An 18,020-nucleotide genomic window follows, 5' to 3' on the forward strand; every position below is an offset into this window, starting at 1 on the left:
ATTCCACATATGAGTGAAATCATATGCTATTTGTCTTTCTCTGACTGACGTATTTCTCTTCCATAACACTCTCTAGCTCTATCCATGTTATTGCAAATGGCAAGATTTCATTCTTGTTTATGGTTGAGTAATAGTTCTTGTGTATGTATATCACATCTTCTTTATCCATTCATCAGTAAAGGACATTTGGGTTCTTTTCATAATTAGTCTACTGTTAATAATGTGTGTGTGTGTGTGTGTGTGTGTGTGTGTGTGTGTGTGTGTGTGTGTTTAAATGCTTACTCTTGATTTCTGTATTTGTCATGGACTGGTAACAATTTGAGGACTGCACTGGTGCAATGACCATACTTTGAGTAGCATTATTCTACGTCATACCTCAAGCCCTCTTCAATGAACTAAGATGTCTGTCATAGGGAGTTTTAAACTGTATAGATTTCTCCCTTCCTCCAAATTTCTTTCACATCTGTAAATACAGGATAATGCAGTCATGCACCTTGGAGTTGTCTTTATTAACTTTGGTATGCCAGGTGTTGTTTTTACAAATAATAAAACTCATATAATTTTTAAAATGTCATTTATATGACAAATATTTAATGAGGACCAGTAGATGCATGTATTTTTTCACCTTGATTAATTCTAAGTTGATTGATGTTTGTTCTCAACTTCAAAAGACTTAACAATGTGGGAGGAGAGAAAAGATAAGTACACAAATAACGATAACATACAGCAGCTTGTGACAAATGTTTTAGGAAAGATACAAAGATGGTTAAATAAAAATTCAGAGATGGAAAAGTTGCTTTGGTTAGGGGAATAAGGAAAAGCATTACGGAAAAATGTCATTTGAAATAGACCTTGAAGAAAAAAAAAAAAAATGAAATAGACCTTGAAGGATAGATGGGGTTTTTGCAAGTGTATATGGAAGTAATGAAGATTCTAAACAGAGAGACCACAAAGAAATGAATATGGGAAATTCAAAGCTATCTAGAGAATAAAATGCTGTCCAATCTATGTATAAAAGGGAGTAAGGAAAGATAAGAAAATTGATACCAATTTATGGATAACTTGAGAATTTCTGAATAAAACCATTGATGTTTTTTATCAGGCAAGTAATAAGATCAAGGCTATGTTTTAGGAGTTTCTAAGTCCTGAAGTAGTATAACTAAGAGGTAATAAAGGTCTAAATACCATTTTTCCTCCTTAGTCTTTCCATGTGAGGAGTTGGTTTTTTAGATATTCCTCAGTCATTCTGTGGTCCACAGACCCACGTTCCTATGGAATACAATCATGATGTTCTCTATCAGTTTACACCATGTGGTATGAGCATCATTCCCACCTGGGGGTTTTAGTCATACTACATAAATTTCATATGCCATAAGGTAAAAAGGGGACACCAATCAATGACATCAAATACTCCTCTCATATTAACTGGGAAGCCACATGTTCCTCTGTAGTATTGAAGTCAGTTACCTTAAAAAACTGACACTTCAGGGGCGCCTGGGTGGCTCAGTCGGTTGGGCGTCCGACTTCGGCTCAGGTCACGATCTCGCGGTCCGTGAGTTTGAGCCCCGCGTCGGGCTCTGGGCTGATGGCTCAGAGCCTGGAGCCTGCTTCCGATTCTGTGTCTCCCTCTCTCTCTGCCCCTCCCCCGTTCATGCTCTGTCTCTCTCTGTCTCAAAAATAAATAAAAAACGTTAAAAAAAAAACTGACACTTCTTGCTCTTTTCTCTCCTACCTAAAGAATTCTGACAAGCTGTCCTTTTAAAAGCTACTTCTAACTTCTACAAATTTTATTGTCAATGTCCTACAGTGTTCTATACCTCGACATTTTCCTCATCAAGCTCACTGTACTTCATTTCTGTATCTTCCAACATGTGCACAGACATTAGAAGTGTTCCTGAAACTCATATCAAAACTTTTGGTAAGGGTACCTGGGTGACTCAGTCGGTTAAGTGTACAACTTCAGGTCAGGTCATGACTTGGCAGTTTGTGAGTTCGAGCCCCGCATCGGGCTCTGTACTGATAGCTCAGAGCCTGAAGCGTACTTTGGATTCTGTGTCTCTGTCTCTCTCTGTCCCTCCCCCACTCATGCTCTGTTTCCCTCTCTCTATCATAATAAACATTAAAAAAATAAAAAAAAAACTTTTGATGACACATTTTGCTTTATTGTTCCTCAAATTTTGTCTTCTAAAAACTTTTTAGAATCTATATTCCAGGTAGGCAAACTATTTGTAAATAATAGTGCCTCAGAGAAGTTGTCACTCTTTACTGACTCCTGAGAGAACATGCAATCATTAACTTTTTAAGTATCCATCAGCTTAGAGAAGAACTTTCCTAATGCCATAGAGACCAAGTCCCAGGAGAACATGTGACAAAGAAAGTACATTCTTAATTTTTGTGAAGCAATAAAACTCTTTATCCAAAGAAGTATATGGTTCATCACCTAGAGATTTGGTAGATGTCAAAACTATGGTATTTTTACCTTTTGAGCACTGCAGAAAGTCATGACACCTCCGTGTCAATTCTCTTTCATTCCAGAATTTCTTAATTCTAATATTAATATTCCTGTTTGGGAACGTTTAAAAAATAGATACATGCTACTAAAAGCACAAAGACAGCTTCCACCAAATCATTATAAAAGACTTCTCAGAGCACTGGTATGGACAATAGTTTAGAAGCAAATTTGTTTTTGAAAATTTTTGTTTGTGACCCAAATGTAAGCCTTTACAACTTTCAGAACTCACATCCCTGCATATTGCCACACAACACACACACACACACACACACACACACACACGCACGCACACACGCACGCACACATGCACACACACTCAGGAAACTTAGATCCCTGACACCTTTTCCATGAGAATGTAGGATAAAGTAAGTGTACTTAAAGAAAAAGTATTTGACTTCTCTTTTCTGGTGCAATTTTTTTAAGTTTTCTTAATATTTATTTATTATTGAGAGATGGAGAGACACAGAGCGTGAGCAGGGGAGGGGTAGAGAGAGAGGGAGACACAGAATCTGAAGCAGGCTACAGGCTCTGAGCTGTCAGCACAGAGCCTGACGTGGGGCTTGAACTCACAAACTGCGAGATCATGACCTGAGCCACAGTCAGTCACTTAACCAACTGAGCCACCCAGGCACCCCATCTGGTACAAATTTTTAATTTAAACAAGCATATAAGAAAAATCAATCCCAAATTTTATGGAAAGACTTCAAAAAAAGTCCCATACCTAGCTGTTATTTTGCAAACTTTTACAGGTGAAAGATTAAGTGAAAACTTAAAGCCACTGCTTCCTACAGAAGACACTGAAGAACTGCAATATTAAAAGTCAGTGTTGGTAAGTAAAATTATAGAATTACATTTTTACGATGCTTAAGTTAACAGCAGTAACAACCAAAATACAGGGATATTGGCTTTAAACTTACTGCCAAATTGCTATACAATATGTCCATTTCTTTTCATATTTAAATGATATGTTAATATATTTAATTGAGATGTTAATGGTAAAATTAAAACCTTCTTTACTGAGTCTCTTGCACTATAAAATGGGTTTAGGATAAGAAACTAAGTGTTAACTCTGTGTTATATGCTACTCAGAAACTATCATAGATCATTCCCCACCCAAAAATAACAAGCTTTACAAAGTGAGTTTAATTTTGCCTAGTTCTATCATGGTGGCATAATGAGGGAGAGATTCAGAAGCAGGCAAAAGTTTGTTTCTGTGCAGCCAGCTACCTACTATGCCCAAAACTCAGAGTATATAGCCAAGAACAAGTAGACTACATTCTCTTCCTGATGACCCCATGTTCATTGTCTTCTGTTTACCCTGAAAAAGGAGCACATTTGAAACCAGTCCTAACTGATAACAATATGTCTCTTGATCTTGCAGGTTAGTGACTCAATGAATGTCTCTGAGCCATATTCCAGCTTTGCTTCTGTAAGAGAATTTATACTCTTAGGTTTTTCCTGTGAGTGGAAAATTCAGATCCTCCTATTTTCACTCTTTACTACAATGTATGCTTTGACTGTAACAGGGAACGGGGCCATTGTCTGTGCTCTGTGGTGTGAATGGAGACTCCACATCCCCATGTACAGATTCCTGGGGAATTTCTCCTTTCTAGAGATCTGGTATGTCTCTTCTACAGTCCCCAAGATGTTGGTCAACTTCCTCTCAGATAAAAAGACCATCTCATTTGCTGGATGTTTCCTCCAATTTTATTTCTTTTTCTCTTTGGGAACATCTGAATGTTTCCTCTTGGCCGTCATGGCCTTTGATCGGTACCTTGCTATCTGCCGTCCCTTGCACTACCCTAATATCATGACTGGGCATTTCTGTACCAAACTGGTCATTATCTGCTGGGTTTGTGGATTTCTGTGGTTCGTGATCCCCATTGTATTCATCTCTCAGATGCCCTTCTGTGGTCCGAACGTTATTGACCATGTTGTGTGTGACCCAGGGCCACTGTTTGCATTGGCATGTGCCTCTGCCCCAACAACCCAACAGCTTTGCTACACTCTAAGCTCATTAGTTATATTTGGTAACTTCCTCTTAATCCTTGGATCCTATACGCTTGTCTTATTAGCTGTGTTGCGTATGCCTTCTGCCACTGGGAGACATAAGGCCTTCTCTACCTGTGGGTCTCATTTGGCTGTGGTATCACTCTTCTATGGCTCCTTGATGGTCATGTATGTGAGCCCTAGACTCAGACATTCTGCTGGTATACAGAAAGTTGCAACTTTGTTCTATGCTATGGTAACCCCACTCTTCAACCCCCTCATCTACAGCCTCCGGAATAAGGAGATAAAGGCAGCCCTGAGGAAAGTTCTGGGGCATCTCAACATAATCCAAGATACACTTGATGATCCCTCCATTATCAGGTCAGTATAGTCTCACAAAAAGCAGTCAGGATTATACAGTTATTCAAATCTTCAAATATAAGTCTAGTGATATTAACTATATCAGCTTATGAAATTAAGCATCTATGAGGCCACTTATAATCATAAAGTGGCCAGGTTATATATAAATACATGGAAGTACTGGGTTCCACTTTGCCATTTAGAGTGTATATGACCTAAGGAATGTACACATCTAGGTGTTTTCTGGAGTGTTCATATGAAAATATCTGTGTTCTATTTGATAATTTAGATTAACAGTTCTGGGATCAATAAAATTATGTCATTTTGTTTGTTTAGTTGTCTGATTGTAAATAAAAGAAGGAAATGTATTTTTTTCTGTTTGTCATTCTTTTCATATTTGACTGTACTATTTTGGTGATGTGGTCACCCCTGGCAAATAAACCGTTAAAAGCAATTATCCAAAATTTCTATGGGACAGTAATGCTATGGTAGCCTAAAGACATTTAGACATATGTCATTTGTTTTCCTTACACATTACCTCTTTCTAAGCTCCTTAAGGAGCAAATTCTAATTCTAACAACATCAATCAAAATACTCCAAAATACAGTATTCTGATTGCCAATACTTTTACCTAGACAAAGTGCTACCAAAAGCTTAATTAGTCAATTAGTTATGTTTTAGATGATAGGTTATCTCCTACTAAAACTGGAGAGGGAAATGATCTACTTTATAATAAATTACCTAAGTTTAAAAAAATAAGTGACAGTTCATTGTTATTTGTTGTTAAAACAGTGTAAAAATAACATTAAGGAAAATCAGTAAAGAAGAAAAGCATCTAGAATTCAATCCCTGTAAGGTATTTTCATTTATACATATGCTTTGCTTACTATAACATCAAACTCATTCCTATACTATAGCAAGTTTTTATAATTATTGTTTTTTAGGAACTATAACATTCCATTCATACTAATACAGTATGGATTGTAATTTTTTATGTGGTGAGATGAATATTTTCCTAGAAGGAGGATTGTCCTTCCAAGTAGCTTGAAGCTGACTTGTGCAAGAAAGGGAATTTCCAGAAGGGGGATTAGGAGAAAAATGAATGCCACCATTATGCAATAATGACCACTTCATTATTATCCAGGGATTCAGATCTTCCTTCCATCTACCACCAATCCTTTCATTATACATTACAGTATTTCCACTATTTTAGTGTAAAAATTAATACCTCAATTAAATCTTCATAAAGATTTGCCATAATGATGTTTTCGAACTGGATTGGACTCATCATCTAATCCAAAAACTGCCCCCATAAAATCCAGGATGTAAGACTACTATATGAATATATCAATTTTCCCTCTGGGGTTTTTATCTTAGAACAGTTTCCTGGTAAAGAAATGGATTACTCAGTTCGAAAGATTTGCACATTATGGATTTGTGATTTTTGAAACAGACTTTCTAGATAGAACAATTATTTTTCCCTTTGATATAAGAAATTGTTGAGCTCCTTAGTCAATTTTACTTACCAGAACCCTGCCATGTATCTCTCACTTAACCAGTCCTTTGAGGATGTTTTCTAATTTATACCCCTTCCCAGGATATGTGACTTTTCAGTTTCCTGAGATCCGAAAATCAAAGAGCTGAAGAATAGGTAGTCAAGCCAGAAAATATTTCTACCATAATGTTAAAAATCTCCACTTTGGGTTTATTCAGTTAATACATTTACGCAGCCACTAACTCTTCAATGATCCCTTCTTGCAATTCCAAATATTATGATTGGTTCACAATCCTTTCCATAGTATTAAATTATTTGATATACCACTACCATTTTATACAATATTTTCTCAAAGCCAAACTGCATCCCAAAAAGAGAGGGAGAGAGAAACGGTTTTAGGGAGAGCAGTATAAAGATAGTGTTCTTTCTTTTCTGAGCATTTAAACTTAAAAAAAAAAAAGCAAGATTGGGGCGCCTGGGTGGCTCAGTCGGTTAAGCGTCTGACTTCGGCTCAGGTCATGATCTCACGGTCCGTGAGTTCGAGCCCCGCGTCGGGCTCTGTGCTGACTGCTCAGAGCCTGGAGCCTGTTTCAGATTCTGTGTCTCCCTCTTTCTCTGACCCTCCCCTGTTCATGCTCTCTCTCTCTCTCTCTCTGTCTCAAAAATAAATAAACGTTAAAAAATTTAAAAAAAAAAGCAAGATCATAGTTAAAAATCTATTGTTAGTTTTCTTGGGAAAAATGAAAAAAAAAAACATGTCTAGTTTTTACTTTCAAATGTAGTCGTGATATTTACTAACTGCCTTTAAACCCTTGGTAAGCTAAATGTTGAATATCCCTCAACTGTAACTAACTTCCTCACAAAGTAAAAGCTATTCATAAAACCAAAAATTATGTATGTTCAAGATTTTAGGAAAAGTAAGAGCATGGACACGTGGGGAAACAATATCATAGGAAAATAGAAAGTGCATTTATTACTTTAACAAGTTTAGATGTGCAAATTCACCACCACAGGGTTTGCTCTTATGGAAAGGGTTATCCTTATTGACAAGAATAATAATTAACATTTTGAGTCACTTGTTTGGGGCCTGGCACCTGTTCCAAGTCCTTTACAAGTAAGTCTTTATTTTCTACTCATAACAACCCAAAGAGGTCAGGTCGGTGTTATAGTATCTCTGATTTTCCAATAATGAAACAGGCACAAGGAGAAACTTACATAGTCAGAGATAGTATTTGGATCCCAGGTGGGCTAACTACAAGGCCCACACTTTCCTGCTACTATCAAGGAGAAGGGCCAACACTCTGAAAAATAAATTGGTTACAAATTTAAGTACTATCGCTAACTGTGTGAGCTTACCCAAGTTATCCTTTCTTTCTTGATTTTTTAAATCTATAGACTAGAGCTAATGATAATACTTCCCTCACAGAAAGGCTGTCATGAATAAAGGAGATTAATTAGAATAGAATCTTATACATAGTATATATGATTGATTGATTTCAGTTAATATTAATACTTTTCACTTGGAAAGCTCTTTATCATTTACAAAATACTTTGACATACTCTCTCAATTCAACCTCACACACTCTGTGACAGAATTAGGGTAGACATTCTCATAGTCATTCCAAAGATGAGACCAAGTGAAAGCAAGTGTGTTGTCCAAGGTCACACAAGGAAGTGAAGGAAGCAGTTGTGCTGACTTCCAGATCAGTAAGAATTCTGCTGTGCCGTACCTCCTCTCCTGGAAACCCTGGCTGTGTCCTGTGTAGTTACCTTCAGAACTTCATGGCAATGCAGGTCAAAAAGCTGGATTTATCTAGGAAATGAATACTGTAGAAGAGATATGCATGTAGGAGATATGCTTATAGGAATTTCTCCTCAATTGTTTTAAGACAGTAACTACACACATTACATGAAGACTTATGTAATAAATATTCAATAGGTAAAATATTATGTTACTGAATGAAAAGGCGGATCATGAAACACTATTATTACATAAGCATACTTAAATAGAGTGATGGTATTATGGGTGGTTTAGATTCTTTTTTTTTCTTTTATGTTACTGTTTATTTCCTAATTTTTCCATGATAGGCATGTATACCTCATCTAATTTACAAAGGATGTGCAGTTTAAAAAATCAATGTTTATAAAGGGATATATAACTTAGAGCAACTCCTTTAGATATTTTAACCTAAGGTTTCTATTTTGTGCATTAAGAAAGGATAATGCTACTGTCTTTGGTAAGCCTTATAACAGGTGCCTTTCCAGAGCTACTCAAAGACTTCCATGTGGGGTCACATTGTGGAGAGAAGTAAATTTGGCTTCCTCATGCTTCTATTTCACTCAAAATCAGTTCTTTCTGTAAATCATAAAGAGATTCTTGGCAGCAAACTCTGGCTTTGCAGTTTTTGTTCTAGATGCTCAGAACAGAAAGAAAATGGAGGAAATAGACATACCATGCAATCAAGTGAATCTTCAAAAAGAGGAAAATCTTCCCTGGGGATTTCCCCTCTACATTTTTCTATCTCTCACATAAGCCCCTGCTTATTATTAGTATAAGAACAACTTTTCATTAAAAGAGAGCTTGAATTATTATGCTTTCAACACTTGCCTTTTATGCACTTCTGTTTTTTTAAAACAACCTGTTTCAAATGTCCATCTCTTTTAAAGAACACAGGCCATTTCTTTCTCTGTCAAAATATATACTTTAAGTCATCATAATAAAAATAGAGCCATTTTTTTAAATGATCATTCAACTATCTCAAAAAGAAGCAGATAATCCAGAATGAAAGAATTGGAATACAGTCAATATAATACTGTAATAACCTGTATCATGACATATGGTAACTATACTTATTATGCTGAGCATTGCATAATGTATATAATTTTTAAATCACTATGTTGTATACCTAAAACTAATACAATATTGTAAGTCAACTATATTTCCATTTTTAAAAGTTGGAAGCAATAATTACTTTTTATTAGGTAATTCAATCATTCCAGATTTTACCCACTTGAGTGATGAAAACAAAAAGGAAACTCAAGATCTACCCAGGAACCCAGAATGGTTGAATATATTAGCCTTAGATTCAGTTGTGTATAACAGAAATCCAAGTAACAGCAACTTATACAAGGTAAATATTTGGGGCTTTTTTCCCTCACATATATACTTCTAGAGATAGTCTATGCCAGTTCAGAGGTAGGCAGTTCCAAGATGTCCTGAGGGACTCAACCTCTCCTGGCTTTTTGATAAATCCTTCTTAGTATTTTCATCCCCCAAATCACCTTATTGTCTTAAGATAGGAGCTAAAGTGGCAGACTTCAAGAAGGAGGCCAATCTCTACTCCACTTATAACTCTGAACAGAAGTGTGCCACTCAATGACCCCTATATAAAGGAGACTACACCATTTGATTTCTCAAGCTGAGCACATTGCCACCAGAATAGAAGACTGTATTAGGCAGAAAGATAAGAAAAATGGATAGTAAGTAGTAAGTATGAAGCTAATGTACCTCTGCCATGCATGGATTGAGCAAAAAAGGAGAAAATGACTACAGTGATGGAAATTTAGAAATATACCCTTTTCTCAATTATACCACTTTAGGAGGTTGATATTCAAGCAAATATTCATATCCAAATGAACAGCAAGAGAAACTGATTCAAGAGAAAAGTCTTGAAAAACAAAAATGTTAAGAACAGAAACAACATGGGGCGCCTGGGTGGCTCGTCGGTTAAGCATCTGACTTCGGCTCAGGTCATGATCTCATGGTCTGTGAGTTCGAGCCCTGTGTCAGGCTCTGTGTTGACAGCTCAGAGCCTGGAGCCTGTTTCAGATTCTGTGTCTCCCTCTCTCTCTGCTCCTCCCCTGTTAATGCTCTGTCTCTCTCTGTCTCAAAAATAAATAAACGTTAAAAAAAAATTTTAAAAAAAAGAACAGAAACAACAACAAAAAACATGAGGCACCACACTGCCTAAGAATTTAATCAAAACTCATGAATGTGTATGGAAAAATTAAATATAAATTTGTTTCCCAAACTTCAACAAACAAAAGTACCTCATGTAGTACTTAAGAAAAATGAATTATTGGGAAGATAGATGAAAAAATATTTTAATATCTCTATAATAAAATTTATATAATTGTTACTCCAAAAACAGGCAAAAAAATTTAAAGAGAGTTTCAATCAAAGTAAGCATGATAGGACTCAGAGAGTGGGAAACCTTTCTATCTTTGGGATACTAAATGACCCAAACTCAGTCCTGGCTCTCATTTCAAAACTTCCTCAGTGTATAGGTCAAATTCTCTCTTATAATATTATGGGGTCTTCTTCAATTTCCTGCTACAAAGGAGCTTAATGTTAAGACTACTGGGAAGATGGAGAGGAAAGAGATAGAAATGACGGACATAGTGGGTTGCTCTTATTGCAAGGAAGAAAGAAAATTCTCCTGGAAAATGAAGAAGGGTCTTTTTCTTTCAAATGTCAGAAGGATATAATGCAAATGCAGTGAGAACTGAAATCCCCAAATCAGACTAGAAAAGAGGAAATCATGAAGTAGAAAGTGTTGGTAAGAGGGAAATTAGGAAAATAATGCATATTTGGGAGAAGTTAACAAAGCACTCTTCCCTTTGCCCTGGCTCTTCCCACCTTTAACTTAACAGAGGTGTCACACCTATGTGTGAGAGTGAAGAGGCCAATATAGAAAAAGAATCACAGAAGAAAGGCTTTTATATCTTTGTTACAGGAGAATCCTTCCTAAGAAATTTCAACTCTGTCTCCACTGAGCTCCATTTCCTCTGCTTAAGGGTAAATTAACTGCTACCCTACTACAACTTAAGTTTTCTGGACAAAGTAGAAGAATGAGTAGTAGAAAGTGATAAGGAAGAAAGCAAAAAATGGAGACTCTCCCTACATAGAGATCCTGGCCTTCTCCAGGGGAAGCCAGAGAGGCCTCAAGCTAGACAGGGGCTAGGCAGAGATTAAGGGGAAACATCTGGGTTAAAGCTTGCCACAATTTAACTGGCCAAATGAGGAACTGTCATTTGTGGAAAATCTGAGTGATGACTCAGATAATGCCATCAAAATTAATTTCCTAAGGACAAAGAATGTTCACTCCACAGTCTAGAATTAGTCTATATTCCTAGGATCTCTGCCCAGTGACATTGTGTCTCTTTGGTCTGAGATCTATTACAGACTTTGAAATCTCCTAGATACTAGAATAGAGAGGGAAGACCAAGAATAACAGGACATCCTGTCATCCTGTCAGGGACTGACAGTGATGGAATGTAGTGTGAGCTTAAGAAACAGCTTTTCTTGGGGTACCTGGGTGGCTCAGTTGGTTAAATGGCCAACTTTGGCTCAGGTCATCATCTCATGGGTTCATGGGTTTGAGCCCCACATCAGGCTCCATGCTGACAGCTCAGAGCCTAGAGCTGCTTTGGATTCTCTCTCCCTCTCTCTCTGCCCCTCCCCTGCTCATGCTCACTCTCTCTCCCTCTCCCAAAAATGAATAAACACTAAAAAACTTTTTCAGAAAGAAAGAAAGGAAGGAAGGAAGGAAGGAAGGAAGGAAGGAAGGAAGGAAGGAAGGAAGGAAGGAAGGGCTTTTCTAAAATGCAAGAGGGTTGCAGAGGAGCCCAAGAAAGAAGGCGGCAGCAGTTGTGGTGACTAAGCTGAGCCCAGTGACAGGATGCTTCCCACATTAACCAAGTACTCCAATCCATATCTGAAAGAATCCCTGTCTAAAGATGAAGACTATTCTCTCTTCATTTGGTGTTGGTATTAGGAGACCTACACATTCCATACCAGTCCAACAAGTTTGCTGGCTACATTTAAAAAAACTGCAGGTCCCAGGAAAGAGTCAACACATTCTCTGTACTGGAAACCTTTGCCCCAAAGAGAGTTAAGACTATCTCAAGACTCTGGTCAGTGATGTTCATGTTGTGAGAGGAGACTTCAATGAGAATCTGAATTATCCAGAACAGAAAGTTGTGACTGTTGGCAGTTCAAAATTAATTTGATCCATGGGTATCATGTTACTCTATGGGGAATATGGCCACTTTAGCCCTGTTGCAGAGGGAGTTTGATGTGAATATTCATATCTTGAGACACACACACAAATTTGAAGCATTTGAGCATGAAAATAAATTTTACAATAACTCAGGTTCTGCCACTGGGGCATATAATGCCTTGGAAACAAACATTATTCCTTCATTTGTGTTGATGGATATCCAGGCTTCTACAGTTGTCACTTATGTGTATCAGCTAATTAAAGTAATGTGAAAGAAAAATGAATACACAGAAATCTTTTTTTTAAATATTTTTGAGAGAGACAAAGTGCAAGCAAGGGAGGAGCAGAGAGAGAGAGAGAGAGAGAGAGAGAGAGACAGAATCTGAAGCAGGCTCCAGGTTTTGAGCTGTCAGCACAGAGCCCCACATGAACCACGAGATCATGACCTGAGCTGAAGTTGGACGCTTAACCAACTGAGCCACCTAGGTGCCCAGAATACAGAGAAATCTTAAGGCCAGGACTGTCTTGCTGCTTTTTTCATTCCCTTGTCCAAATCAAGTAGTTAAACATTTATGAGCCAAAAAATTGTATCACTTTTATAATATTTTACAGTAAAATACAGTATCATTTTCTGTTAATACCATGCTTTAAGCTTCTTGTACTCTATAAGAATATATTCCACTTCTGTGTATTATTTCTATGAAAAAATGTCCACCGCACAGCAAATGGTCATATGTTAAGAAGAATTTACCCTTATAAGTAAGTACCTTTAAAGTTGATATCTGGAACTTTACTACAAAAGCAGTGCACATGAGTAAAAAGAATTGTAGACTTTCTTGCTTACATTTTTCTCTCAGCAATAAAACAGCTACCTTTCATTTATAAATAAATAAATAAATAAATAAATAAATAAATAAATAAATGCAAAGGAATAGCCATAGAAATAGACGGACTCAGTATCAAGTATGTTGAGTAACATTCACAATGAGGTTGACAGTTTTGCAAGGTCAAGTCATCTTGACAACGAATCCCCTGGCCTTTCTCCAGCCTCTTCTGAACTCTGAAGCATACACAAGTCTGGTGCTCAAGGAAAGGGAGCTTCAGTGCTTCCAGAGCCAGCTTTATGTGATCTCCCAGGCATGTTATCCACAGGGCAAACTCAAGTGGAAGACAGAAAAGCTCTCAAGGGCTTTTAAAAGGTAAACTATCTTTTAATACCAAATCCTCCTTTGCCCAAAGGCCTGAGTTACTGAATAAGCCAGACCCTGTCAGGAGGACAATCACTATGGTTGTCCACACAGGCCTTTCACTGTGGTTTGCTGACATCTCTCTCTGCCAGAGCACCCGACTGGTCTCCTGCCTTTTTCTATCTTCTCTGAGACCTACAAGGGAGACATATGGTTAGTGCTCACTTAATAATGGGGAACTGGAGGCCTTACCATAGGAGAGGAATAAGAAAGCAGTAAGGGTCAATGGAACTTCCTACCTCCATCACTATATTCTGAACACAAAACTATCAAGACTTCATTTTTTGCTTTAGTGCTTTTTCCTCTGCTTCATCCTCCAGTTCAACTTTCTCTACTGTCTTTATATCTTGCATGAACTAAATTTTGACTCTCTTCATATTTTTTTTATTTTTTTTTTACGTTTATTTATTTTTGAGAGAAGGAGAGAGACAGAGCATGAGTGGGGGAGGGACAGAGAAAGAGGGAGACACAGAATCGGAAGCAGGCTCCAGGCTCTGAGCGCTCAGCTCAGAGCCCGACATGGGGCTTGAACTCACAGACTGTGAGATCATGACCTGAGCCGAAGTCGGATGCTTAACCGACAGAGCCACCCAGGTGCCCCAAGAGACTCTCTTCATAAACTCAACATAAACTCAATGGTGAAACTTCACTTGAAATGTTTCCTCAGCCCCACCTGAGGACTTCTTTAGTGGAAAGACCATCAAATCAAAATACGAAATTGTGTGCCAAACATCTTAAAAATGTGCACATATGATCTGTTTCCAATAATTTTTTCTAAAGGAAAAATATAACAGATTCCCAGAAAAAGTGCATGAAAGTACAAGCTCCCTAGCCAAAGCAATCTTGAAAAAGAAGAACAAAGCCAGAGGCATCACAATTTCAGATTTCAAGGAGACCTGCAAAGTGTTAGTATACTACAAAGTGTTAGTAATCAAAACAATATGGTACTGTCTCAAAAGTAGAACCCTTTGCTCCTACATTTTCATCCTTAAATTCAGTGTCTTTTTGCGAGAAAACACAGCTGCATTACTATAAACATATACACAGATGCTTCTGATTATATTTAACACTCTGATCCAAAGCTTAAGGCCAACTTATTCTTCAGCTTAGATTCAGGCCTCTTTTCCCCTAGAGGTTGGATCAATTTAGACCTCAGTTAAAGAAATGCTTTCTGAGATCTAGCCAAAGCTTTATCATTGTTATTCCTAGATGAGTCCTCTGGGAAAAGTCAGATAATCCAGAAGGGTCAGAAGCAAACCTTGGCACATATATTCAAAAGTACAATGCAGCTGAAAGTAAGGCCTGAGTGCACACACACAGTGTTCTGGATCACCACACTTCCAAGATGGACCGTGGAGAATGGAATAATCATGGCTCAGAATGGGTTTGCTATATACCCTCCTTTAGAAGCAGGGGTGTAATCACTCATTCCCAAATCAGGACAGACCACAGTGCCCTTTCCAACTTCATGTAACCAGCTTGAGAAGGTCAATACAGTCACTGTATGGGCTTCAAATAATTGCTATTCTGGATAACTTTTTAAAAATATTTATTCTTTTATCTTGAGAGAGAGAGAGAGAAGGAGAGAGAGAATCCCAAGCAGGCTCCACCTTGTCAGCTCAGAGCCTGACTTGGGACTCGAACTCATGAACTGTGAGATCATGACCTGAGCTGAGATCAAGAGTCAGATGCTTAATGGGCTAAGCAACCCAGGTGACCCTATTCTTGATAATATTACCTTCGAACACTCACCCTCTTTCAGAACCCTGCTAAGGAATGTGGATGCAAGCACCACTGTGATTAGTTTGGCTGCACACTTTCTCCCACTGAAATGAGAGAACAAAGAGGCTGAAACTGACTCCAGGAGAGAGAGAACATCTCCCCTCTACCAGATTCTATAATCCTCGCATAACAGCTTTAGGTAAGGCATAGCTCAGATTTCTTTGTAATGTCTTTTTCACTTTTCTCTAACCCTGTCTTGTGTTTTCTCCATATGAAAATGTGAGTTAAAATAGCTTCCTCCTAATAGACAGTGGTTACATTCTCAACTACATAACATAGCCTCCAGCATCAGAACTGGTCTAAATAAATCGTAGGTCACATGTGTTTTATTTATAAATATATCAGTAAATATAGTTAACAAAAATAACAGTATTTTACTTGAGATGTTAGCTGAACCACATGGGCCAAGAATAAATTGTGAAATGAAAACTTCATTCTATACATTATTATTTATTCAGATTATATATACCAGATTTCCTGACCCTGAATATGGGGCAAGAGATGGACATTTTTCTTTTTTTATTAAAAAAATTGTTTTTAATGTTTATTTTTGAGAGAGACAGAGTGCAAGCTGGGGAGGGGCACAGAGAGAGGGAAACACAGAATCTGTAGCAGGGTCCAGGTTCTGAGCTGTCAGCACAGAGCCTGACGTGGGGCTCAAACTCCCGAACGGTGAGATCACGACCTGAGCTGAAGTCAGATGCTTAACTGACTGAGCCACCCAGGCACACCAGGACATTTTTCTATTAAAGGAAATGGTGTGGGGGGGTGTCATTTATAGATTATAAACACATTCCTTTTAAGAGGGAATAGTTTAAAACAATTCACATACCTATTTAAAAATGAGAGGGAAATGTTGTAAAGGCCATCTAATAAAAACATTTAAAGATAGGGACAATTAGAGACTGAGAGAGAAGACAGCAAGAAACAGTATACACACACAATACACACATCCTTACAGCATGATTATTACTTAGCAACAATAAGAAAGCTCACAACACAAAACAGAGTGGATGAGAGAGACCTAAAGAAAGATGATTCAAATAGGGTTGTCTTAAGATGGCTCCTGTCATGGATGTCCTCCTGTTTACTTGGACTGATGGTGCATCCTCATAACAAACTAAATCTTTGTTGTCTTGATTTTGTTTTTAGCCAACTGGAGTTTTCTAGTGTTTGCATTTAACTTTTTTCCTCTGGCTATAGATAATTATTTCCCCAATTGGTTACTATTAGGCGTGTTCATTGATTAAGACAACAAATGTTTAATAAACACTCATACCAGATAGTGTCCTAGTTTCTGGGAATATGTTGGTGAGCTAAGTAATGTCCTCCTCCTGATTTTTACCAGAAATCTGGAATTGAGTAACAAATTAAGACATGTGAATATTGGCAGAGCAGAGAGAAGGACTGAGATAGGGACGTTCCAGGCCTTGATATGGGCCACACATAGCATAATCAAGTATCAGTATGGCTGGAGTGGGGCTAATAGGAGGAAAAGTGGTAGGAAATTAGGACATGGAGGAAGGCCTTACTGGTCTTCTTAGCCATGGAAAGGAATTGGGAGGTATGTTAACTGTGTTTAAAAGATTGAGAGCAAGTAGTTGACATGATCAGGTTTTTAAAAAACTGTCATCTAGCTATTATGTGGCTAACAGTCTTGGCATATAAAAATGGAAACAAGCAATTTAAGAGGTTTTTGTAAGTAGTCAAAATGAGAATTCCGTGGTAGGGTGCACCAGGGTGAAAGCTGATAAGAATGATAAAAATTGTGCACATTCTGAATGCTTTGAATATGAGGTCTAGAGTATTTGCTGATGGTTTTGGATGTAGAGTAGTGAGAGGGATAGAAGTGATGTGGCCAAAGTGTATGGCCCGGGCAACTGAGTGAATGGAGGTGCCATGTAGTGATATGGCAGAGAAAGAAGGATTGGCTAGTCTGAGGGGAGAATAATCAAAAAACAGTTTAGTCATAGGCATGTTACATTAGATATCAAATGGAGATGGTAAGTAAGAAATTGGGTAGAAAAATCCAGGTTGCAGAAGAGATTTCATAGCTAGGGAGAGAAAAATCTGGCTTTATCTCACATAGTTTTTATATCAAGGGGCTAGTGTCAGGTCACTTACAGAAAGAGTATAGTTGGAGAAGGAAAAATATCAAGGATTATGACCTGAAAAAAACATATACAGGTCAGGTCAATCAGGAGGAACTCTGACATAGAAGCCTGAAATAATATATAAGGAGAAATGAAACCAAACAGTCCATGCACAGATCTCGAATTGTTGTTCAAATCTCAGAATGCTTTCAGTGACATAACACTATAATTATTTTTAGTTTACCTGGCAAAATGTATATAGACTGTCACTGTGAGGTACTTTCCCTGCATGTGATAAATTTCAGCTGAGGACTGAAGCTTGTGTATTCTAGTTAGGGAAAATCTCTGTTAAAAAAGAATCATTAGTCTTTAGTCTGAACCTCATTCATTCATACCAATTTCATTTAAAATGTTATTCAAGGTGAGAATATAAGAAACTTACTCCTCTTCAGCAACAATTTTTTAAATGCAAAGAGAACCAAGTTAAAAATGAGGAGTACTTTGAAGAATTTTGCATATGTCACTAAATATGGAGAGAAA

At 37.6% G+C, this 18,020-nt stretch overlaps 3 protein-coding genes and 1 pseudogene across 9 annotated transcripts in view; 2 read left to right on the plus strand and 2 right to left on the minus strand.

Moving 5' to 3' along the window:
• The window catches only part of LOC102953916 (olfactory receptor 4K2-like), a 163,152-nt gene that overhangs the window by 132,561 nt on the left and 12,571 nt on the right, over positions 1-18,020 (minus strand). The window lies entirely within an intron of this gene.
• Positions 1-18,020, minus strand: part of LOC102953627 (olfactory receptor 4N2) — a 140,719-nt gene that overhangs the window by 83,361 nt on the left and 39,338 nt on the right. For 3 of the 7 annotated variants that reach the window (XM_042989294.1, XM_042989297.1, XM_042989292.1), the window contains exon 2: positions 8,087-8,183. The exons of the other annotated variants lie outside the window; for them this stretch is intronic. The gene's annotated coding sequence lies outside the window, so the exon portion shown is untranslated. The remainder of the gene's footprint in view (positions 1-8,086; positions 8,184-18,020) is intronic. 7 annotated transcript variants of the gene reach the window in all.
• LOC102952751 (olfactory receptor 11H12-like) lies at positions 3,879-4,892 on the plus strand. The gene has a single exon (XM_007091414.1). It carries the CDS (start codon positions 3,906-3,908, stop codon positions 4,890-4,892), a length of 987 nt encoding a protein of 328 aa, XP_007091476.2. The 5' UTR covers positions 3,879-3,905.
• Positions 9,539-12,630, plus strand: LOC102952471 (annotated as a pseudogene).

This window comes from Panthera tigris, chromosome B3 (assembly GCF_018350195.1).
Source record: "Panthera tigris isolate Pti1 chromosome B3, P.tigris_Pti1_mat1.1, whole genome shotgun sequence".
Taxonomy (NCBI): Eukaryota; Metazoa; Chordata; class Mammalia; order Carnivora; family Felidae; genus Panthera; species Panthera tigris.